Source organism: Peromyscus californicus, unplaced genomic scaffold (genome assembly GCF_007827085.1).
Source record: "Peromyscus californicus insignis strain IS unplaced genomic scaffold, ASM782708v3 Scaffold_9__1_contigs__length_137607984, whole genome shotgun sequence".
NCBI classification, from domain to species: domain Eukaryota; kingdom Metazoa; phylum Chordata; class Mammalia; order Rodentia; family Cricetidae; genus Peromyscus; species Peromyscus californicus.
Genome location: NW_026294617.1, coordinates 109,789,139 through 109,810,264, shown reverse-complemented (window position 1 = coordinate 109,810,264; position 21,126 = coordinate 109,789,139). Strand labels below are relative to the sequence as shown.

General features: G+C 40.3%; 1 protein-coding gene across 1 annotated transcript; it reads right to left on the bottom strand.

Annotated features, from left to right (window-relative positions):
• Nucleotides 1–978: 978 nt before the first annotated feature.
• On the bottom strand, nucleotides 979–11,372 carry Gimd1 (GIMAP family P-loop NTPase domain containing 1). Its single transcript, XM_052731342.1, has 2 exons — nucleotides 10,807–11,372; nucleotides 979–1,698 (listed from the first exon to the last, which is right to left on the bottom strand). The coding sequence occupies exons 1-2, from the start codon at nucleotides 11,197–11,199 to the stop codon at nucleotides 1,438–1,440; spliced, it is 654 nt and encodes a 217-aa protein (XP_052587302.1). The 5' UTR covers nucleotides 11,200–11,372; the 3' UTR covers nucleotides 979–1,437.
• Nucleotides 11,373–21,126: the final 9,754 nt, after the last annotated feature.

Sequence of the window (21,126 nt, the reverse complement as noted above, 5' to 3'; positions counted from 1 at the left end):
CAATGGAGGGTAGGGGATGGGGGATGAGAGCATAAGGGAATGGGATGGTTGAACTGGAACAGGGAGAGAGGGGGAATGCAATGAGAGATACTATGATAGAGACATCATGGGGATAGAGAAAAGCCCGGTGCTAGGGAAGTTGCCAGGAATCCCCAAGGATGACCCCAGCCTGGGCTACTAGCAATAGTGGAGAGAGTGCCTGAACTGAACTGGCTTGCTCCAGAGATCAGACCGATGAATACCTTAACTGTCATCACAGAACTTTTCTCCAATGACTGATGGAAGCAGATGCAGAGATCCACAGCCAATCCCTAGACAGCTCCAGGAGTCCAGTCAAAGAGAGAGAAGAGGGATTCTATGAGCAAGTGCATCAGGATCATGATGGGGAAACATACAGGGATGACCAAAACAAACTAGAGGGAACTCATGAAAGTTGGATCAATGGCTGTAGAGCCTACATGGGACTGGACTAGGCCCTTTGCATGGTGAGACAGTTGTGTAGCTTGATCTGCTTGGGAGGCCCCCTGGCGGTAGGTTCAGAATCCATCTCTGGTGAATGAGTGGGCTTTGTGGAGCCCACTACCTATGATGGAACACCTCATGCACCCTTGAGGCAGGGGGAAGGGCGTGGACTTGCCTCTACTAAATGTGCCTCCACATGGGAAGCCTTGCCTTCTTGTGGGAGGGAGTGGGGAATGGGTTGGGAGGGGAGGCTGGGGGGGGGCGGGAGGAGGGAAGGGGGAATCTTTGATTGGTGTATAAAATGAATGAAAAAATTTCTTAATAAAAAAATATAGTGAGGGGCTCATAACCTACAAGAAAATTTTCTCCATTTTCACAGGGTACACACCCTATGAATCTTTATCCAAACCAGGAAATAGCATTATCAAAATCTCTGAAGCTATCTCACAGCATCCTTTTGCTCTCCTGATCCCCAGCACTTCTACCCTCAGAGTAGTTAGGTAGTTTTGACTGTTTCTGAGCTTTATATAAATGGAGTCACAAAGCACATTTCATGTCTGGCTTCTTTCTCTTGACATTGTAGTTAAACAGTTGATTCTACTGTTACAACCGAGTTTGTTCATTTTCATTACTGTAACACCTCACTGTATTAATATACTATAATTTGCACATCATTCTATTAATGAACATTTGGATAGTTTTCAGTTCTTAACCATTATGAATGGTGCCACCATGAGCATTTTTGTATATGTATCTTAAGGCACAAATGTACACTTTCTGTTAGATAAATACTTATGAGTATAATTTTGACATCTTGAATCCTTGATATTAGTTTTTATTTACAATTTTCCAAAATGGCTATACAGCAGTACAGGGAATTCTCATTTCCAATATTCATGTGAACAAAGGCAGATTTTAAAATCAGATTTCCATATCCTAAATGATACCCAGTGCTCTTTTCTTTTCACTTAAATTTTATGTAAAACTAAGAACTTGATAATGATTTTCTTTTATAAATTCCATGATTCTTTCTAAGACTTGAATTCTTTGTTCATTGCACAAGTTACCTTTTTTATACAGGAAAGCATACCGCTGCCGAACAGAATTTAGCAGAGTTAACAGTGTATCAGAAGCCTCGTGCAAATATTCATCTTCACTGATCCCTGCCTCTTCTATTTTTTCTGCATGGGTAAAAAGAACAGCAGTGTAATTCTTCCAAGAATCTCCCAGAAGTTCCTGAAAGAGAGAGAAGTTAAATGACTATTTGCCTTGGACTCTATTCCTCAAACATGAGCAAAGCCATTATTAATCCAGTGTCATTAGCCAACAGATCCATGTGTCATGATATTTCTGAAAGCTGATATATGTAATAGGAAGTGGCTATGAGCTCAAGTGTTGTTAGCACATTGAGGAAGATGGATGAGGTTTCTGAACAACAACAAAAGGCTTTAGTTCACTGTTTTACTTTGCTGTTGTAGTTGATATGCAAAAACTTAATGCTGCAGAGCATCTGGCTACACTGAATGTAGCCCGCACTCAGTGGTCGCTTATACTTACTTCACAACCAGACCCCATTAGAACCACTCATTTCCTTTAATTCGTGCTACCTTGAGCAAGGCAATTGTTACAGCATCTTTTTTTTTGTCATGTTATCACCACTAAACTATCTACTAAGGGATTAAAATGACATAATCTGGTTATGCTTCATTGATTAACTAGATGACAAGTAACGGAAAAGCTAAGATCAAAATCCATTTGGTGAGTTGGAACAGCTACACAAGATTACTGTAATCCTCATATTCCTCTTGCCACATGCCTGGAATCAAAGGCAATTTATCAAATGGCTTCTTCTAATGTGCTTGAAAAGCACTGAAGACTGTTGTCCCTTTGTTTAGTGATATGTGCGAGTTGGTTGTGCAATAAATTCTTCCTTGATTAGTGAAAATTAGCTGATATAAAGCAGAAACCACGGCATGTGGCATATTGCTCATCCAATGCAAAAGGCATCTAGGAGTAACCATCAACTTTTGAATGTTTCCAAACTTATATGAAATCTTAACCAACTGACAGTAAAGTAACATTTTCTCCCTTCTGTATGCTCCCATGACTGATATATTTACCAGTTTGTAATACTTTTATTAAAAATGCAAAATGTCTGTGAATGAATACAAGAGATAGCAAGGACTTCTATCTAGAAGAAAGCAAGCAGAAAAAATGAAGAATTAGTGCCAGATATTATGCTAAACTTTTAAAATGGGCAATCTCCTTTAGTTTCCTGCATCCTCCCCCCTCCCCTCCCGTTCTCTCTCATTTCAGTTTGGTTTGGTATGGTTTGAGTTTTCTGAGACAGATTCTTTCTCTGCTCCCCACGGCTGACCTCAAACATACCAATCCTGCTTTTGCCTCCCTAGTGCTAGGTTGGAGGCAAGCACCACCATGCTTTGCCATGCATAACTTTTTGATGTTCAACATGAATCTTTGCCATAATACTATTACTGTTCTGTTGTGTTATCAAAAACTGACACATGGAGATGTTGAACTAAACATTAGTAATGTTTTCATTGAAACAGGAAAGCTATGTCTCACTGTATACAGCAAATACATGGTTGGTATTTATGGTGGAGTAAAATGAAGGGAAGGAGTAAAGAAAAGAGGAAGTGAAGGAGGAAATTAGGACAAGCAGGTCTAATATGAAAACTCTGAGACAGGGATTTTAGAGCTATCTATGGCTATGAATACTAATTACAACTCCTGGGAACAGTCTGGCTTTTATCAGAGCAATTAATTTATACATATGTCACTGAAATTTAGTGTCTGCATTGTCATCCCAGGGTTCCAGCACACTGTGAACTCTTGGCAATATCTGCTGGTTATTTTGGAATTTGGATCCTCTTTGTTGAGTCAAATAGCAAGCTTAGTTAGTCTGGTTTTGGGGGTTCAGTTCTGAATTTTATTCTCTGGGACACAATCCTGTACTCCTGAGTTTTATAGCTCACTGTGGTAGATTTCTTACAGTCTGTGCCTTCACTCTGCATCACAGCAAATTTCTGTAGGGATGAGTCTACCTGTTTGCTCTTACCTAGTTACAATTTGTCTACCTACATTACAGAGTTACAGTTTCCCCCAAAACATCCTGTACCTGATCAGAATTTGTCTACCTGCACCACAGAGTTAGAGGTTTCCTGAAAACATTCTGTACCTCATCAGAATTTGTCTGCCTACATCACAGAGTTACAGGTTCCCCTAAAACATCCTGTACCTAACCAGAATTTGTCTACGTACGTCACAGAGTTACAGGTTCTCCTAAAACATCCTGTTTCAAAAAACATGAACTGACTTTTCAGGATCAGTCTATCAGACAACATTATCTTAACAGTAAATACATAAGGATTGTTCAAAGTTGAGCTTCATTTATCACATTCTTGTGTGCTTTTCAATCCAAGTTCATTTGAAAATTCATGTTTGCTCAACCACTAAAGACCATAACTCTATAAATCTAAGTGTCTATCTGATGTCAACAACGCATGGCATGTCAGAATAAAGGATATTCGTAGGACTCTGTTGTGCTTGCAGTGTGCTGTACATATCTCTGATCGAGAGGAGACACAGGCAGCACTGTGCATGAACAGTGACATTAGGGTTGAGCTGTGTCCTCCCCTTAATTCATATGCCAAATCCCAATCCCCAGTCCCTCAGAATGTAACCTTATTTGGAAAGAGTGTCATAAAGATGTGATTAATTTAAGGAAAAGTCATTAGGTTAGCTCCTGGTCCAAAATTATTAATGTCCTTATAAAACAGGAAAATTTTAAACAGAGACACAAATATAAGGAGAAGGTCATGGACCCTGGAAATAGTCGTGTACAGGAGAAAATAGTCCAGGAGAAGGCCTGGGACACATCATTTGCTCTCGGCTCTCAGAAGAAACAAACCTTGCCAAATCTGTGATTTCAGACTTCTGACCTCATGAACTAAGAGACAATAAATACCTGTTATTTGCTACAAAGGAATTAGCATGGACCTGCAAGATGGCTCAGGGGATAAAAGTGCTTACAGTCTGAGCCTGTTTGTCTGGGTAACACTAAAGCCTCATTGGGAGAAACCTTGTTCTCATCAAGAGAACAGGCTCTCTGTCCTGAGTAGAGACCTAATGTCCCAGCTAGGCCAGGCCAAGGGACCACCCCTTGGAAGGTGGACTCACCTAAGTCATGCTAAAGCAATAGGTGAAATAATTTTCTTTTTAATGAGATGCTGTGCCTTTCCTTCCCAGAATCCCCAACTCACAGTGCAGTAGCTTACCTGGACATGGCCATGCTTCCTTCAGTCTCTTTTAAAAGTATGCTCTCCCCAACATTTGGAGCTTCCCCAGCGTTTGGAGGCTCTCTTACTCTTTCTCTAAAGCATCCTTCCCACCAAGTGGCTGCTTTCCCACCGTATGTCCGACTTCCACACTCGTTTAAAGGGCATGGCTTCTTCCTTCCCTCCTCCATTCTGCTCCTTCAAGTAGCTGCTGAGGTTCGCAACTTATCTGCTCTAATTTGTTTTTTTAGCTCTAATAAAATTGTCCTTGAGCTTTTGTTTGAATCATTCTTAAATTATATTATTGAGACTAAGATCCCCAAGAAGTGACCTTGGTTCCCCCTGTTTCATGAGGCCACTATGAAAGGGTCCCCAAAATTCCAGTAACATGATGACCTGAGTTAGATCCTCAGAACTCCCGCAAAAGCCAAGTTGACCTCTGACCTCTACACTCATACTATGGCCCCTGTGCATAAATACATACACATAGCCTAATAATGATGATGATAGATAATAATAAAATAAAGAATTAACATAATGCAAGAGTAGGGATTGTATGGTATTGGGATCTTATTTCCACTCAGGTCCAGATATTGACCCTTGATCACACTTGTAGCTGGAAGTTTCTCACATTTAGAGCCTCGGTGTACCATTACTGTGCCATACTGATTGTCATGATACTAAGATGTTTATGTACAAGTTTGTAAATAACTTTGCTCTTGGCCCTTGAGCACCACCAGACCCACCATCCTGATGGCTGTGGTTAGTACCTAGACCATACCTGCCATGAAATAGTTCTGAGTTGTCATCATAATAGAAGTACATGCTAAAATATTATTTTGTACAACATCCCTTTCTGGATGTATATATCATAACATGATTCTTTTCTTACTAAGTTAATACTTTAAAAAGTAAGTAGCATAATTCTCTCAGTTCCTGACTTTCTGCAACAACATGCCTTCCCCCCTTTCCCCTTCAGGTGGTTCCTATACTTCAAAGTTATCTCATTCAGGACAGATGAGTGGAAGCATTGAACTCCATGCCACTCACAAGTCCAAGTGTTCAGCCATGAGGAAGTCCTTATAGGCTGGTAATTTTTTATGAAAGGATACTTATCTCTTAAACTGTGAGAGAAAATTCACTTTTGAGTTACTGCCCAAACCAGAAAAGAATGGCTGATTTACTTTGTAATCTTTAGATTGGTCTTTGGCCAGAAAACAGTTGAATGTTTGAAAATAGTGTCACTTGGAGATAGTCATCATGTCAGTGGCCAAGCATGTTCTCTGTGGACTCAGAGAATGAACAATCATAGTTGATCAATGTCTCAAAAGAAATTCAAAGGCAGAATAAGTAAAAGTAATTTATCTGGTGTTAATAGTTTAAAAATATTACTAAGCCAAATGAAAATGCCACAACCACAGATTGTTTGGTTTCATGGTGCTCACAGGTATGAGTCCATCTAGTCCTTTTGGGACAACTAGTTAGAATATAAACTTTGTTTTCCAGGAATGGTTCATTTTCTCAGGACCTCGCCAGCCCTGCCCCATTTGTTTGTGGTTGATGAAATCATAGCATCTGGACTTTTTAGGGGGAAACTTTAGAAAAAAAGCCAACAATTACATCAGCTGAGAAAAAAGTTATCATGGAACAAGAGGGTCGTGTGTGTGTGTGTGTGTGTGTGTGTGTGTGTGTGTGTGTGTGTGCTATTCCCTTAGTCTCATCTCTCTTTAAAGTGCCACATTTTCTTTTCCAGGTAGTCAAAGCTGAATGAAAACTCCTCAAGTCAGATTCAGGGAATATTCAATAGAAAGCATCTATCCAAATTGTCTCATTTTAAACATGAGAGTAATAAGGCCTTGTGATGTTAAATGGCTTGATGGAAGTCACGTGGTCACATCGCTGATTATTGGCAGGCCTTATGAAATGTTAAGAAAAGGTCCCTGCCTGTCAGAGCCTTGACTAATCATAATATAAAATGATAATTCCCACAGCTAAACATTTATGGTGCACTTACGTGCCAGTGTCTTAGTTAAAGGATTTACTACTGCTGAGATCATGTCACAGTCCAAAAGGAAACCAGTTAAGTAGATACTCTCATCACTTGCTGCTAACCAATGAGGTTCAGAGAAGTTACTTGCCCAAGGTCATGGTGCAAACAAGCAGTTAAGAAGGAGCCTGGACACAGAAAGCCTGTCCTTCACCTCTGTAATAAGCCACTCCTCTCTGTGGTTCACTCGAATGAGTGGTCATCTTCGCGTACATGAGCAGCAGTCCTAACAGTGCTGCTTTGCCATTTTCAGTGGCTCTCCTTTGTAAGGTGATCTCAGCGCTAAGCATGCCAGATTTACTACCACTAGTGTGTAGAAGTCTTTAGTGTCAATAAAATCAGTGTCTTTGGTGATGGGACTGAGACTCTAAAACCGAGAAAGGCTAGTAACATCAGGCTTATCTTTGAGTAAGTTCTAACTGCTGAATAGACCCATGAGATTTGTCTAGTATGTGCAGGCCCATCGCTGGCCTTTGTGAGCCTGTTGTATTATGAGCAACCACCAGCAGCATCGACAGATGAGTGGTTAATTCTAAGACAAAAATATAGTCTCGAAGCCTGCTTGTTCACAATAGTAATACTGCCCATGATTGTACAAAAGAATATAAACTCTAGTCAGTTCATAGGTTCAGTCCCTAGAGCGACTTTGTCTCCCTCATGCTGGGTCTTTATTGGAGGAGACTGTATTATGTCTTCTCTGATATATTTGTGGATTTTCTTCTTAACATTCAAACAATATTCCCACTAACACTCACATGAGTCATTCCTTTCCTTTCCCATTTTGGAGGATACAACTCACTGACAACTCTAGTATGGACCTAATAGAAATAAAGAAAAAGATCATTTGGAGGAATGCTTTAATCATCACAGCTGGCAGTCCATGACAAATATAAAAGCACAATATTAAAGCACAAACCAGGAGATAACAGAAAGGCACAGGAAGGACGAGGCCAGTCCTTCCACGCCAGGACGCCCCCCTCACCCGGAAAGGGAAAGGACAGTTACTCCATTCTCCTTGTTTATCAGCCAAGAAGAAAACGAAATCCAGGGAATGCCTGGAACCCATGAACCTTAACAACCCCTTAAACAGCTGCTCTTGGTCCTGTCGAATATCAAGACATCTGGCAGCTGCTCCTGATCTGTGAGCACATACAGCTGGCTGCCATGGGTATCTGAGGCACCTTGAGGAAGAAAGTCGTAAGCATTCATCTGGGCCTCAGAGACCATCACTGGAAGAGCAAGAGGGACCCCAAGCTGATATTCAGAAAAAAAGAGAAATTATTTATCCTAGAAAACAAAACAAAATAGGATCTGAACTTTGTTCACACCCATCTCTTATTCGTCTTCAACTCCTGACATAGACAATGACTTAAGGAAGACAGTTTTTGGAGAAAGTTATGCAGGTCCCATTTCAAAAGAGACAGGGTGAGTTAAATTGCCTTGTAGCAAAACAGTGGATTATAATGTTCTGTATACTAGCACTGGAAGAATCTGTTTTCAAAATGTATAATCCTTTTGGCCTCAGCATAGTGTATCACAGGGAAGAATATGATATATATGGAGAGAACCAAGATGGCTTTTGAGAAGTAGTTGTTTGTGAATTTACTGAACTTATATAAAGCAGCCTTAAGTGGATATTAAATCTGTTCTTAAAATTATCCTGATGTTTGGGTGCTGGTTTCCTGCTACTTGATTCCTACCAGAAATGCTTTGAAATACAGGTTTTCATAGTGTGGGGTGGGGAGCTGTGTCATTGCCTTAGATTTCATATTGTAAACAACATCTTGTTTACTGTTGACAACATGCCTTGAATCTTCAGGAGTTGGAAGGTGAATGGTTTGCTCTTGTCACTCTAAGGTTTCCGCTACTGCTTTCTTGTAATTACACACATGGATTTCCCCCAAGCTTTACAAACACGCATAACCACCGAGAAACAAAATGTGTGTCTGCTGTTTGGGTCAATCTTTTGTCTTAAATGTTAGCTAAAGGGGAAAAGTTCTTTATCTGAACACAGTGCCTAGGGCAGTCCCAACTAGCCAGGCTCAGCAGTTAAATTTGAGGGAACCCTCTCTAGAGAATCAAGAGCTGGGCCAGAATGGAGCAGGTCAATGAATAATTTCTAGGACTTGTAAGTATATATAGGCCTTTTCCCTACACTATTTCTTGTAGTATTCATATATACACTCTATTCCTTCAAAGCCCTTCTCTTTACCTAGCTCCTTTGCTGGACTGTCTAATAAATAAAGCTCCGGACTTAGTAACTAATGATAAATGAACAAATAAATGAGTATAAATAGATGCAGCATGTATTATTTAGGTTATGTCTAAAGTCTTTGTAGTTTATGACTGGAATGGAGAATTTTCTATTGCTGCTGTGGCAGGAAAACATGGGAAACTGCAGATTTCTTTCTTGTATTTACACATCGTGTATCTGCCATTTGGATCAATCTTTTGTCATTTCCTGTTAAAGGGGGAAAGTCCTTCATCTGAACATCTGTCATAGCTGTGAGTAAACAAAGGCACCACAAGAGAGTTAGGTATCTATGTATAGTCTCTGACCTGGCCTGGGATATTCTGTGTAGGAAAGTCCTTCATCTGAACATCTGTCATAGCTGTGAGTAAACAAAGGCACCACAAGAGAGTTAGGTATCTATGTATAGTCTCTGACCTGGCCTGGGATATTCTGTGTACAGTTGTCCCTCAGTGTCTGTGGGAGAATGACTCACTGCCCCAGCATTTAGCAAAACCTGTTCATTCTCAGGTTACTTATATAAAATGGTGTAGTATTCATATAACCTAAGCTTAGTACCTTTATAATACTCTAAATGATATCTAAATTATACTTAGTATAATTCTAACAGTACAATATAAGTACTGTCCTACATTATGCATGGTCTTCCTGCAGCATTTACTTTGATGCTAAGTCTTGCATAACTCCTCTTACATATTACACTACTTTGGAGTTAACACCATTGTCATTTCTGACATTTATTTGCCTCTTCTAGATTACAAGCTTTATGTAATCGGGTCTCCTGTCCCTACAAGTACTCAGCACCATCAGTGGGTAAAAATGCATTTGTTAGCCGGGCGGTGGTGGCGCACGCCTTTAATCCCAGCACTCGGGAGGCAGAGCCAGGCGGATCTCTGTGAGTTCCAGGCCAGCCTGGGCTACCAAGTGAGTTCCAGGAGAGGCGCAAAGCTACACAGAGAAACCCTGTCTCAAAAAACAAAACAAAACAAAACAAAAAAAATTGCATTTGTTGATGAATTATAGCAAACTGTCCCCCTTGATGTTGCATGGTGTGTGGGTATTCAGTTGGTAGCTTTGAACCCACCTTGTTTTAATAAACCTATATAACAACATGGAAATGCAGACCTGCAAGTCTCACTCTTGAGACGCTATTTCAATAGTCATGGGTGAATCTGTGTTTTCAACAAGTTGCCCAGCTGATTCTGGTGCAGATAGTCCAAGGGTTACCTTGTACAAACTTACTCAAGGTCAAGGTTCTTAAGGATTTAAAGCTTACCTTCTGGAAATTAGTGTCTAAAAATTTCTGTCTATGATCCAAAACAGTGGTTCTCAATTTGTGGCTTGTGACCCCTTGGTGCCTCTTGTCAGGCATCCAGTGTATCAGATATTTGCATCACAATTCATAACAGTAGCAAAATTACAGCTACGAAGTAGCAATAAAATAATTTTATGGTTGGGAGTCACACATGAGGAACTGTATTAAAGGGTCGCAGCATTAGGAAAGTTGAGAACCATGACTCTAAAGGAAATTACAAAATAGAACCAGTAGAAAATCAAGTCAGTTTTTACTGACTATTGTTACAGGGCTTGCACTTTGTAGCTCAAGTATCTTTTGAGCCAGTTTGTTCCTGGGCCTTGCCTATGCAGATAATGCCCCCCCTCCAGGTGGGAATAATGGTGCCAATATAATTGCATCTTTATAGTACCTGAATCAATAACGATGCCAGCATAATGCTCCTTTGTATTACCTGGATCAACTGAACTGGGTTAGGTGCTTCCTGTCTGAAGAAAGGCACATCCGCTCTCTGGACGAGCAGAGCAAGATGGAGACCCTCTTGTCCAAAGTGATGTGCCAGGGCCTTCTTGACTTCCTGCTTCACATGTCTCATGTTCAGCTTGCTGTGTGGATACCCTGGAGTGTCCAATACCCGTATCTGCAGGGTTACTTCTTGCCCTCCTCGACGCATGAAGCTGTGGAGGTGACAGCTGCGGCCCAGGTGGCAGTCTTCGGTTACAGAGCCTGGAGAGAAACTGCTGTAGAAGTCAGCACTTCCCAAAAGAGTATTCCCTGCAGAACTTTTTCCGCTCTGAGTCCTGCCAAAGACAGCCAAATTGATGGTCATCTTGTTGGTGTCTGTCATAGCTGTGGGTAAATAAAGGTACCACAAAGAGAGTCAGGTATCTATACTTGCCCAATATGTAGCCTCTGACCTGGCTTGGGATACTCTGTGTACAGTTGTCCCTCAGTGTCTGGGGGAAATGACTCACTGCCTCAGTGTTCACCAAACCTCCTCATTCTCAAGTTGCTTATCTAAAATGATGTAGTATTCATATAACCTGTGCTTAGCACCCTTTATAATACTCTAAGTGATACCTAGATTCACTTAGTATAATTCGAACAGTGCAGTGTAAGTACTGTCTTACTATATTGTTTGGGGGAACAATGATAAGAAAAAAGAGGGCCTCTACATGGCCAATACAGACTTTTTTTTTTCTGAATATTTTCAGCCTGTGGCTGAGTGAATCTACAGATGCAGCATCCATGGATGGAGAGCTTCCTGTTCTGCCTGTGATGTGCTTCCTCCTCCTTTGTAGTGACCTAAGTAGGTCCATGTGCTCCATTACAGGCGCCACACAGACAGTGGGGATGGGGACAATAGTAAGTAACAGTGGGAAAATAGAGAAAAACTAAATAGAAGTAAGGAATGTCTAAGGAAGGGATGACAGCAGGAAAAAGAGGGAGAAGCCAAATCCCATGAAAATAAACTCATTTAGGAAAAACATTTTGATGCCTCAGTGTGGTGGAAGAGAGACTTTGGGATTGAGATCACTGAGTTCAGGAACCCATGGAGAAGATTTAAAATTCACTCCCTGTTGAAAAAGTAGAAAGAAACACAATGGTGGAAGAAAAAGCCCTTTTGACTATCTTTTCTCTTTCCTTAAATTTTCTTTTCAATTTATTTATTTTTATATGTATAAGTGTTTCGCCTATATACATGTATGTGTATCACATGCATGCCTGTTGCCTACAGAGACCAGAAGATGGGTGTTGGATCCTTTGGAACTGAAATTAAGAATGGTTATGAGCCACTCAATATGGGTGCTGGGACTCAAACCGTGGTCCTCTGGAAGAACAGTCAGTTCTCTTAGCCATGGAACTATCTCTCCAGCACCCCCTTCCCCTTTGAAACAGGAGTCTCACTCTATAGCTCAGGTTGACAGGCTTGTCTGGAACTACTATGTAGTTTGACTGATCTCAAACTTGTGGCTATTCACCTGAATTCGTCTGCCCGGAGTGCAGGGATTACAGGTATGAGCCACCATGTCCAGCTCCATTCAGTGCTGTATTATTTAATTTTTAAAATTCAGACTTAGAATTAAAAGTGATTCTAATATAGTTTTAAAGCCCACAGTTTTAAAGTAGTAAGAGAAAGAGAGATACTTATGAACAAAGTAAGGCCAACCTAAGGGCATGAGTATGTGTTTCTCGAAAGAGAATTGCCTGTTCGACATTTTAATGGTGTCCACCACTTGCCCATCTCCTCACTCCCTGAATGTACAAGTGTCAACTGGGAAACTCCCTCTTCCCTGCTTCCGGAATGCTTTTCTCCTGGGAAACATAAATGCTGTCAAAGACGGCTGTTGCTTCTCCTTATGAAACATTGTTTTACCACCAGGAAACAATCTGAGAGAAGAGCTACTTGTAATTTCTGTTAGGAAACAAGTCATTGCATGGCTGATCACTGGGAAGTGTGGACTCTTTGACAAAACTCTGCAGTTCATTTAGGAAGCAGAAGAACTTCCATTTAAAGAACCTGTATGGTATGGTGTCAGTTCTCACGCACTGCATAAGCCTTAGAGCATTTTAAGGTCATTGGTCACTTTCATTGATTGATGAGGAAAACTACTGGCACACTGTCAGTTGATCTCAATTTGCTGAATCATAAAGACACTTCAACATGTAATAGATTATTTTGCTTGTGATCTACAATTCTATTTTATGGTGTTAAGTAGCCTACTTGTTCTTTAAGGTCCCTCACCCTGGTATTTCCAGATCTTATCACAAATACCTTCAAGGAACCACACAGTTGAACAAAATGTCACTGGTTCCAGTGCCCCTCAAGTATATCTCAGCTCGTGCAGCTCATTTCAGTGTGTCACCTACACTGAGTTCCATTCATTGCTGTCTAGTCCAGAATCACAGATCTAACAGATTTTAAAACCAGCCGTGTGCCACTTACCTTTTGCTGTCTTGGAAACCTATTCTTCACAGACTTCCTTGGAACTGTTAGAGTGTAGTCTTTGAAATGAACTTTAGTCTCCTGACTGCGTGGTACCAGCAGGGGACTGATACTGCATTATTTTGCTTAGTTAATCTGTTACCAGACATCCTCTTTATAAGTGATTAGCTGTCGTCTTCTAATCGCTACTGACGTTACTTGACAGGCTTATAATTTTAATAGATACTTCCTGAAACTTGTTTTCAGAATTAGACTCTTTGATTGTGTTTCTAATAAATAACAAGGTTCCTACAGCAAAAGTATGAAACATTCTTGGTCAAAGTTATAAGTTTTCCATTTTAATTGATAAATGCTACATCACTACTTCATGAAAAATGTCAATAAACATATGTGTGTAATAGTTACAGAGTGTATAACAGTATTTAATTGACAAATTCAAAATTTTATGAGAAAAATTCTCTAGTTTATTTCCATATACTTGAAATGCATCATCATCATCTTAACCTGTTAAAATCTCCTGTGTGCTTTTTTTGAGGACATGCAATTTTCATAATCAAATAACCATCACTAACTATGATGACATATTTAAGGTGCACAGTTAAGTGTAAGTTACCATTAAGTAATTTTTCTTTAAAATTAGTTTTGTTTTGATATTAAAAGCTCAAATTTGACTTTCTCCACTTCTTAGTATATAGCCCATACTTCCCCAAACTTTTTCATGTTGCATAGAAGATATAGAAGCCTCATTGTGATTACATTCTGGTCCTCTCTTACAGCTCTCAAGAAGTCTATTGAGTAGTTCTTTTGTGAAGGGAATCTGGAGACAGCTGGAACTTCTTCCTGTGTAGATCTGACAAGGAAGATGTGAATGGGCTCTATCCTTTGTGAGAACATTACTTGTCTTAGATGAAGCAGAAAAGAGCTTCCCCCAGGTGGCAGTAGCAGCATGTTCCCTCGGAAGGAATTTCCAACTAGAATTTAATTTGCTTCCTCAAAGTGTAAACTGACATCCAACAATCTACAGCAACACATATCATTGTAGGGTAGATTTTTTTTAAAAAAAGAATTGGAGCAAACAGGCCTTTGTTTCTGTGTTCTTTTATGGAAAGCAGCAAGCATACACAGACCCTAATTTTTTAATCTCTCACCTCCAAGGTCATAGTTTAGTTCATTTGCAGAATGCAGCAGCCCAGCCGACTGGTTATAAAAGGAAGAAGACAGTTTACAAGCATAGTTATACTTGTCATTGGATCTGCAGATTTTTAGACACATTGTCTAATGCAATATTAGTTTTGAGCCAATTTCATGGACTTACAGGAGGAAAATTTACTAATATTAAACTAACAATCTGATCAATTTTCTTTCTATTTGTTTTGAATCAGTGTGAAAGAAAATTATATTTTCACAGACTTTTCTAAATATCCGTTGTTGGACTAAAAATTCATTATCTTTAAGTAGATAGTCCCAAAATTTGTGTTAGAAAGCAAAAATTAGCTACTTTAGGTAAAAAAAAAAAAAAGTGGATCCTGAGAAAATAAGGTAAAAAAAAAAAATCACAAAAAAAGCAAAAGCCAGCCTGCTGATTGTCGAAGGGAAAGAGCCAAAAAAACCAGAGTATAAAGCCAGGAGGATAATGGCCTGTGGGCCAAGAATAGAAACTTCAGAATTATACCCTGGCAGAATCTTCCAAAGTGGGAAACAGAAAGGACTCAGGGACTATTTCAGAGCAGAAATGGCTAACGTTCAGTTTTCAGTCCTTGGTATTTCTGGGATACAAAACTACCCACTTTTGCCAGATGGTGGTGGCTCATGCTTTTAATCCAAGCACTCAGGAGGCAGAGCCAGGTGGATCTCTGTGAGTTTGAGGCCAGCCTGGGTTACAGAGTAAGTTCCAGGAAAGGCACAAGGCTACACAGAGAAACCCTGTCTCAAAAAACCAAAAAAAAAAAAAATCACTTTTTCAATAAAAAGCACCAGTGAAGGAAGCATCCTTGGCATATGAACTCTGTGGTGGCCAAAAGCAGTTATTAGCAATCACTCACTTAAGTTATACCACTTTTTAATATGCTACTGCATTAAATATTATAATATTTATAATTTTAGAAACTTGATTAACAATGAGATTGCTTTACAACATTCTATTTTTCAATTTTATTCTATTTTATTCCTTTTTTTCATTTATTTTACATACTGACCACAGTTTCCCCTCTCCCCTCTCTTCCCATTCTCTCCCTGAACTCCTCCCATCCCGACTCTCATCTACCTCCCTCCCCATTCTCTCCTTCTCCATTCAGAAAGGGGCAGGTTTCCTGTGGGCTTGAACAAAGCATGGCACATCAAGTTGAGGAAGGACCTAGCTCTTCCTGTTACATTAAGGTTGGGCGAGGCAATCCAGCATGCGGAACAGGTTCTCAAAAGCCAGCTAAGTGCCAGGGACAGGTCCTGATCTTAATGATCTGAGCCTTACAAACATAGCAAGCTACACAGCTGTCACACACATGACATGCAGAGGGCCTAGGTCAGTCCCATGCAGGCGCCCTAACTATTGGTCCAGAGTCCATGTGCTCCCATTATCTCAAGTCAGCTGTCTCTGTGGGTTCCCCTGTCATGACCTTGACACGCGCCCCCCCCCCCCCCATACACACACACTCATACAATCCCTGCTCCCTTTCTTCAAGAGGACTCCCAGAGCTCTGCCCAGTGCTTGGCTGTGGATCTCTGCATCTGCTTCCATCCGCTACTGGATAAAGGTCCTCTGATGACAATTAGGGTAGTCACCAATCTGATTACAGTAGAAGGCCAGTTCAGGCACAAGGGGTCACCCTTGTGGATTTCTGGGAGTTTCCCTGGCATCACATTTTTTCCTAACCCTGAAGCTTCTGTAAGGCAAAGGACACCATCAGTAAGACAAAATGGCAGTCTATAGAATGAGAAAAGATCTTCACCAACCCCACATCTGACAGAGGGCTGATTTCCAAGAAACTAGACATCAGAATACCAAATAATCCAATTGAAAAATGGAGTACAGATCTAAACAGAGAATTCTCAACAGAAGAATCTCAAATGGCTGAGATATACTTAAAGAATTGTTCAACATCCTTAGTCATCAGGGAAATACAAATCAAAATGACTCTGTGATACTGTCTTACACCTGTCAGAATGGCTAAGATAAAAATCACTGATGACAGCTTATGTTGGAGAGGATGTGGAGTAAGGGAAATACTCCTCCACTGCTTACAGGAGTGCCATCTTGTACAGTCACTTTGGAAATCAATATGGCAGTTTCTCAGAAAAATGGGAATCAATCTACCTCAAGACCTAGCTATACCAATCTTGGGCATATACCTAAAGGATGCTCAATCATATCACAAGGACACTTGCTCAACTATGTTCATAGCAATGATTCATAATAGCCAGAACCTGGAAACAACCTAGATGCCCCTCGACCAAAGAATGGATAAGGAAAAAGTGGTACATTTACATAATGGAGTATTACTCAGTGGTAAAAACAATGACCTCATGAAATTTGTAGGCAAATATGGAACTAGAAAAAAATCATTCTGAGTGAGGTAACTCAGACCCAGAAAGGCAAACAGTATGATTCACTCATAAGTGGATATTACGAGTAAAGTACAGGATAACCAACTTACAATTCACAGGCCTAAAGAGGCTAGATAACAAAAGAGGGCCCAAAGATGGATGCATGAATTTCCCTGGGAAGAGGAAATAGAAAAGATCTCCTGTGTAAACTGGGGGCAGGGTTGGGGAGTAGTGGAGAGGATGGGAACCTGAGGGAGCAGGTTGGGCAGGCTGGGCAAGGAAGGAAGGTTGGGGACAGGATGGAAGGTGAGAGTAACAACATTCTATTTTTTAAAGTGCTTATAATTTTATATGTTTGTGGTATATATGTATGTGTGCATGTGTGGGCACATATCTACATGAAGGTCAAAGGCTGGTGTTGCTTTTCACCTTTTCTTTGAAATCAAATCTCTGTTATTGAACCTGGGGCTCACCATTTCAGCTAGATTGGCTGGCTAGCAATCTGCCGTTCTCTGTGCCCCTGCCACTGGGGCTGCAGACATGCACCAGCACACCTGGCTTTTGTGGGTGTGTGGGGACTTGACTAGGTCCTCGTGCTTAAACAGCAGCACTTTCCCCACCAAACCATCTCTCTAGTCCCTTCAACATTCTATTTACCTTATATTTGTCATGTTTCCTATTCTGGAACATGCTACCTTCTTAAAAATTAGGAAAAATTCTCTCTTGTGTGGATCTTTGCAATAATTTATATCAGATTATAATAATTTATATAAAAGACTTGTAAAGCTCCCAGGAAGATAGCTGAACAGAACAATGCACTGGTAGTGATTCTTAGACAACTTAAAAAATTCTACCACAATAATTTAACCCTTTTTGTGTATGTTTTGGTGATTAATTGTATATACCTATTTTACCTACATCTTACATTTTTTTAATGTTTAATCACTTTCATTTCTAGAAATAGTTTTCCATTTTGTTATGAAGTGGCTAATGTGTTGAAGTTATGTTACTGTGTTGCGGATTATATGTACTTAATAAGAAATGCTTTCTTTCTGTGTAAACACAATGAACTTTTGTTCCTTTAAAGTTTGAAATGGATCTCCAGGAAAAAACATAAATTAAATTTACAACCTGGCTCCTCTAGTGTGTGTGTGTGTGTGTGTGTAACTTATCTGTGCACATAAAAAGAGTTTTTCCAATGACATCATGAAATTTGCAGGCAAATGGAGGAAACTAGAAAAAAAATCACCCTGAATGAAGTAACCCAGACCCAGAAAGTCAAACATGGTATGTATTCACTCATAAGTGGGTGTTAGTTGTAAAGTAAAGGATAACCATGTTACAATCCACAGACCCAGAGAGGCTAGGTAACAAGGAGGGCTCAAGGGGGACACATCTCCCTGGGAAGAGATTTTGTGGGTAGACTGGAGGCAGGTTGGAAATGGGAACCTGAGGGATGGGGTGGAAGGTGGAAGGGAGAAAACTTAAAGAAATGACTGAAAAGGGGGACATTTCAGGGTGAGGCAGAAACCTGGTTCAAGGGAAACTCCCAGGAATCTACAAGGATGACCCCAGCTAAGACTCCTAGCAATAATGGATAAGCAGCTTGAACTAGCCATCTCCTGTGACCAGGCAAGACTTTCAGTGGAGGGATTGGGATACCAGTTCAGTCATATAACCTTTGAACTATAGTCTGCCCTGCCTATGAGATGTGCTGGGGTGAGAGTGAAAAAGAGATTGTGGGAGTGGCCAGCTAATGACTGACCCAGCTTGAGACCCATGTTGTGAGAGTGAGCCCACCCCTGACACTGCCTGGAGTGCTAGGACCCAGAGGCTGGATGGTTCAGAGACCTAGGATAGAACCAAATACGACTGGAGAAAAAAAAAATGTCAATGTAATGATGCCTGAAGACATTCTGCTATACTCACAGATTGGTGCCTAGCCCAATTGTCATCAGAGAGGCTTCATCTAGCAACTGATGGAAATAGATGCAGAGATCCACAGCCAAACATTAGACTGAGCTCAGGGAATCCTGCTGAAGAGAGGGTGGGAGGATTGTAGGAGCCAGAGGGGTCAAGGACATCACAAGAAAACCCACAGAACCATCTAACCTAGGCTCATAGGAGCGCACAGAGACTGAACTGACAACCAGGGAACCTAGGCCCTATGCATATATGTGACAGTTGTGTAGCTTGGCCTTCTTTTGGGACTCCTAATAGTGGGAGCAAGGGCTGTCTCTGACTCTTTTGCTGGCTTTGGGGACCCTATTCCTCCTACTGGATCTCCTTGCCTAGCCTTAATACATGGGGAGGTGCTTAGTCTTACTGCAACTTGATATGCCATGTTTTGTTGATATCCGTGGGAGGCCTGTCCCTTTTTGAATAGAAGTAGAAGAGGAGTGAATTGGGAGGGTGAGGTGGGGGGAGGGACTGGAAGGAGAGGAGGAAAATTGTGATTGGGATGTAAAATTAATAAATAAATTTTTTTTAAAAAGAGTTTTTCTTTTTGGGTTTTTTCCTTAGAACTGTTTTGAGGGAACATGTAAAGCAGAAAATCAAGGAACTATGGAGTTTTGTAAACAGTGAAAAGTTGTCCAAAGATATTTTAAGTTTGACAATAATGTGCTTTGCCTCTGTTTGGGGCCCATCTTATTGATCTCAGTTTTAATAATTATATAGGCCCCCAACCTACAAACAATCGCAGTAATAATAATAATAACAATAAAAATAAACTTTATGGAGCAATCACCACAAGGCAGACATGTGGTATGTGTTTTACAAGCATTTTTTTCTGCATTTAGAATAACAAGTGTATGTTGTAGGCACAATTGTTATTTCTGGATGAAGAATCTCAAGGGTCAGGAAAAGCTTCCTTCCCAAGTCACAACTTAGCAGTAGAGAGGGACTCAAACCCAGATCCTCTTCAATCCAGAGACCATCTGCTTATTCACTACACTACAGCATGGAGACACAAACAGGAGTAAAATGCTGTATGCTTGGCCAAAGTCCTTTGCCTATGCTTGACTTTATTCAAGTCATACCCCAAACTCTTATAAATGACTCTATTGTTAAAATCCCACTCTGATTTGGTACTCTACCTCTGTGATCACAGCCCACACAGTTCATCACATCCTGCTTGTCAGCCAAGACACCACAGAAATTAGTAAGTGTGATTTACAGCTCAGAGGCAGAGCAGGCCAGAGAGTGGGTGGTAAGTTTCAAGAATGGTTTTCAGGTGCTTGTCGCATGAGCTAAGCACAAAGAGACAAGTGCTAAGGCTGATGTGTTGTGTGGTCTGTGAGAGATGAGGTCAGTATGTAACAATGGTGGGGGAAATCTTGAAAAGAGACATATGATATTTACATAATTCCTAAAAGGTGAAACGCAATAGGTCTGGATAAGAGCCACTATCTGTGCCAAGCGTGATTATATAAAATTGAAGTCATCGCTTTACAATAATACTATAAAATTGCTGGGCTAAAAAACAGACTGTAGGCCCATCGTATTTGGGGAAACTCATCTGAAACATATTGTTGTTTCAGATGCAGCGGAAGAGTTGAATTTCGCCTTCTAGCCAAATGGGGAAGGTATACAGGATATTAGAAAATGGAATAAAGATCGTGTCCTTACAGCTTGATAGGAAGCTTAACTTGGCCAAAAGAATGGTGAGAAACAGATTGCATATGTCAGGCGTAACAGCTTCATGGCCCACGGTGGTCCCTTGTATGATGGTAATTGTATCTTCAGTCCTTGGTTATGCTGCTTCTTCTTATGCACTAAGTAAGGTATTCTTTAGAGATATTTCTAAGTTCTGTGATGTACATAAGTTTACATTATAGTCACAGAATAAAGGATAATCCTTAGTGTTGTCATGTTAAATAAATATACAGATGGCTTTACAACTTGGTATGATAATTAGGTATCATGACCAGTATTCACAGCACACAGTGTGAAAGAATACATCTTTTCCTTTGCTTGAATGCATAAAGAAATAAATCATACTGTTATTTAAAGTGAATATAATTCTTGAAATAATTTTATTTAAAAAGTAAAACGTGACACAGATGTTTATTACAGCTTATGTAAGAACTGTAGATATCAAACAAAATCTGAAGCTTCTTCACTCACAGCAAATAGATGGAGAATTAATCAATATAAAACATAAGTCAGTGGCTGCTGTGCTTTGGGTGTGCTGTTTACTTTCTGGAAATCAAAGTGTGAGGCAAATTATACACGGTTTATTTGTCAATTTTTTATCCTCAATCTTGTATGTGTTTCATAAGGGCA

Coding starts and splice junctions, on each gene's coding strand:
- Gimd1 (XM_052731342.1), bottom strand. CDS start 11,199: ATGACAGACACCAACAAGATGACCATCAATTTGGCTGTCTTTGGCAGG. Junction 1,699..10,806: donor ACCCAGTTCAGTTGATCCAG/GTAATACAAAGG, acceptor TCTCTCTTTCAG/GAACTTCTGGGAGATTCTTG.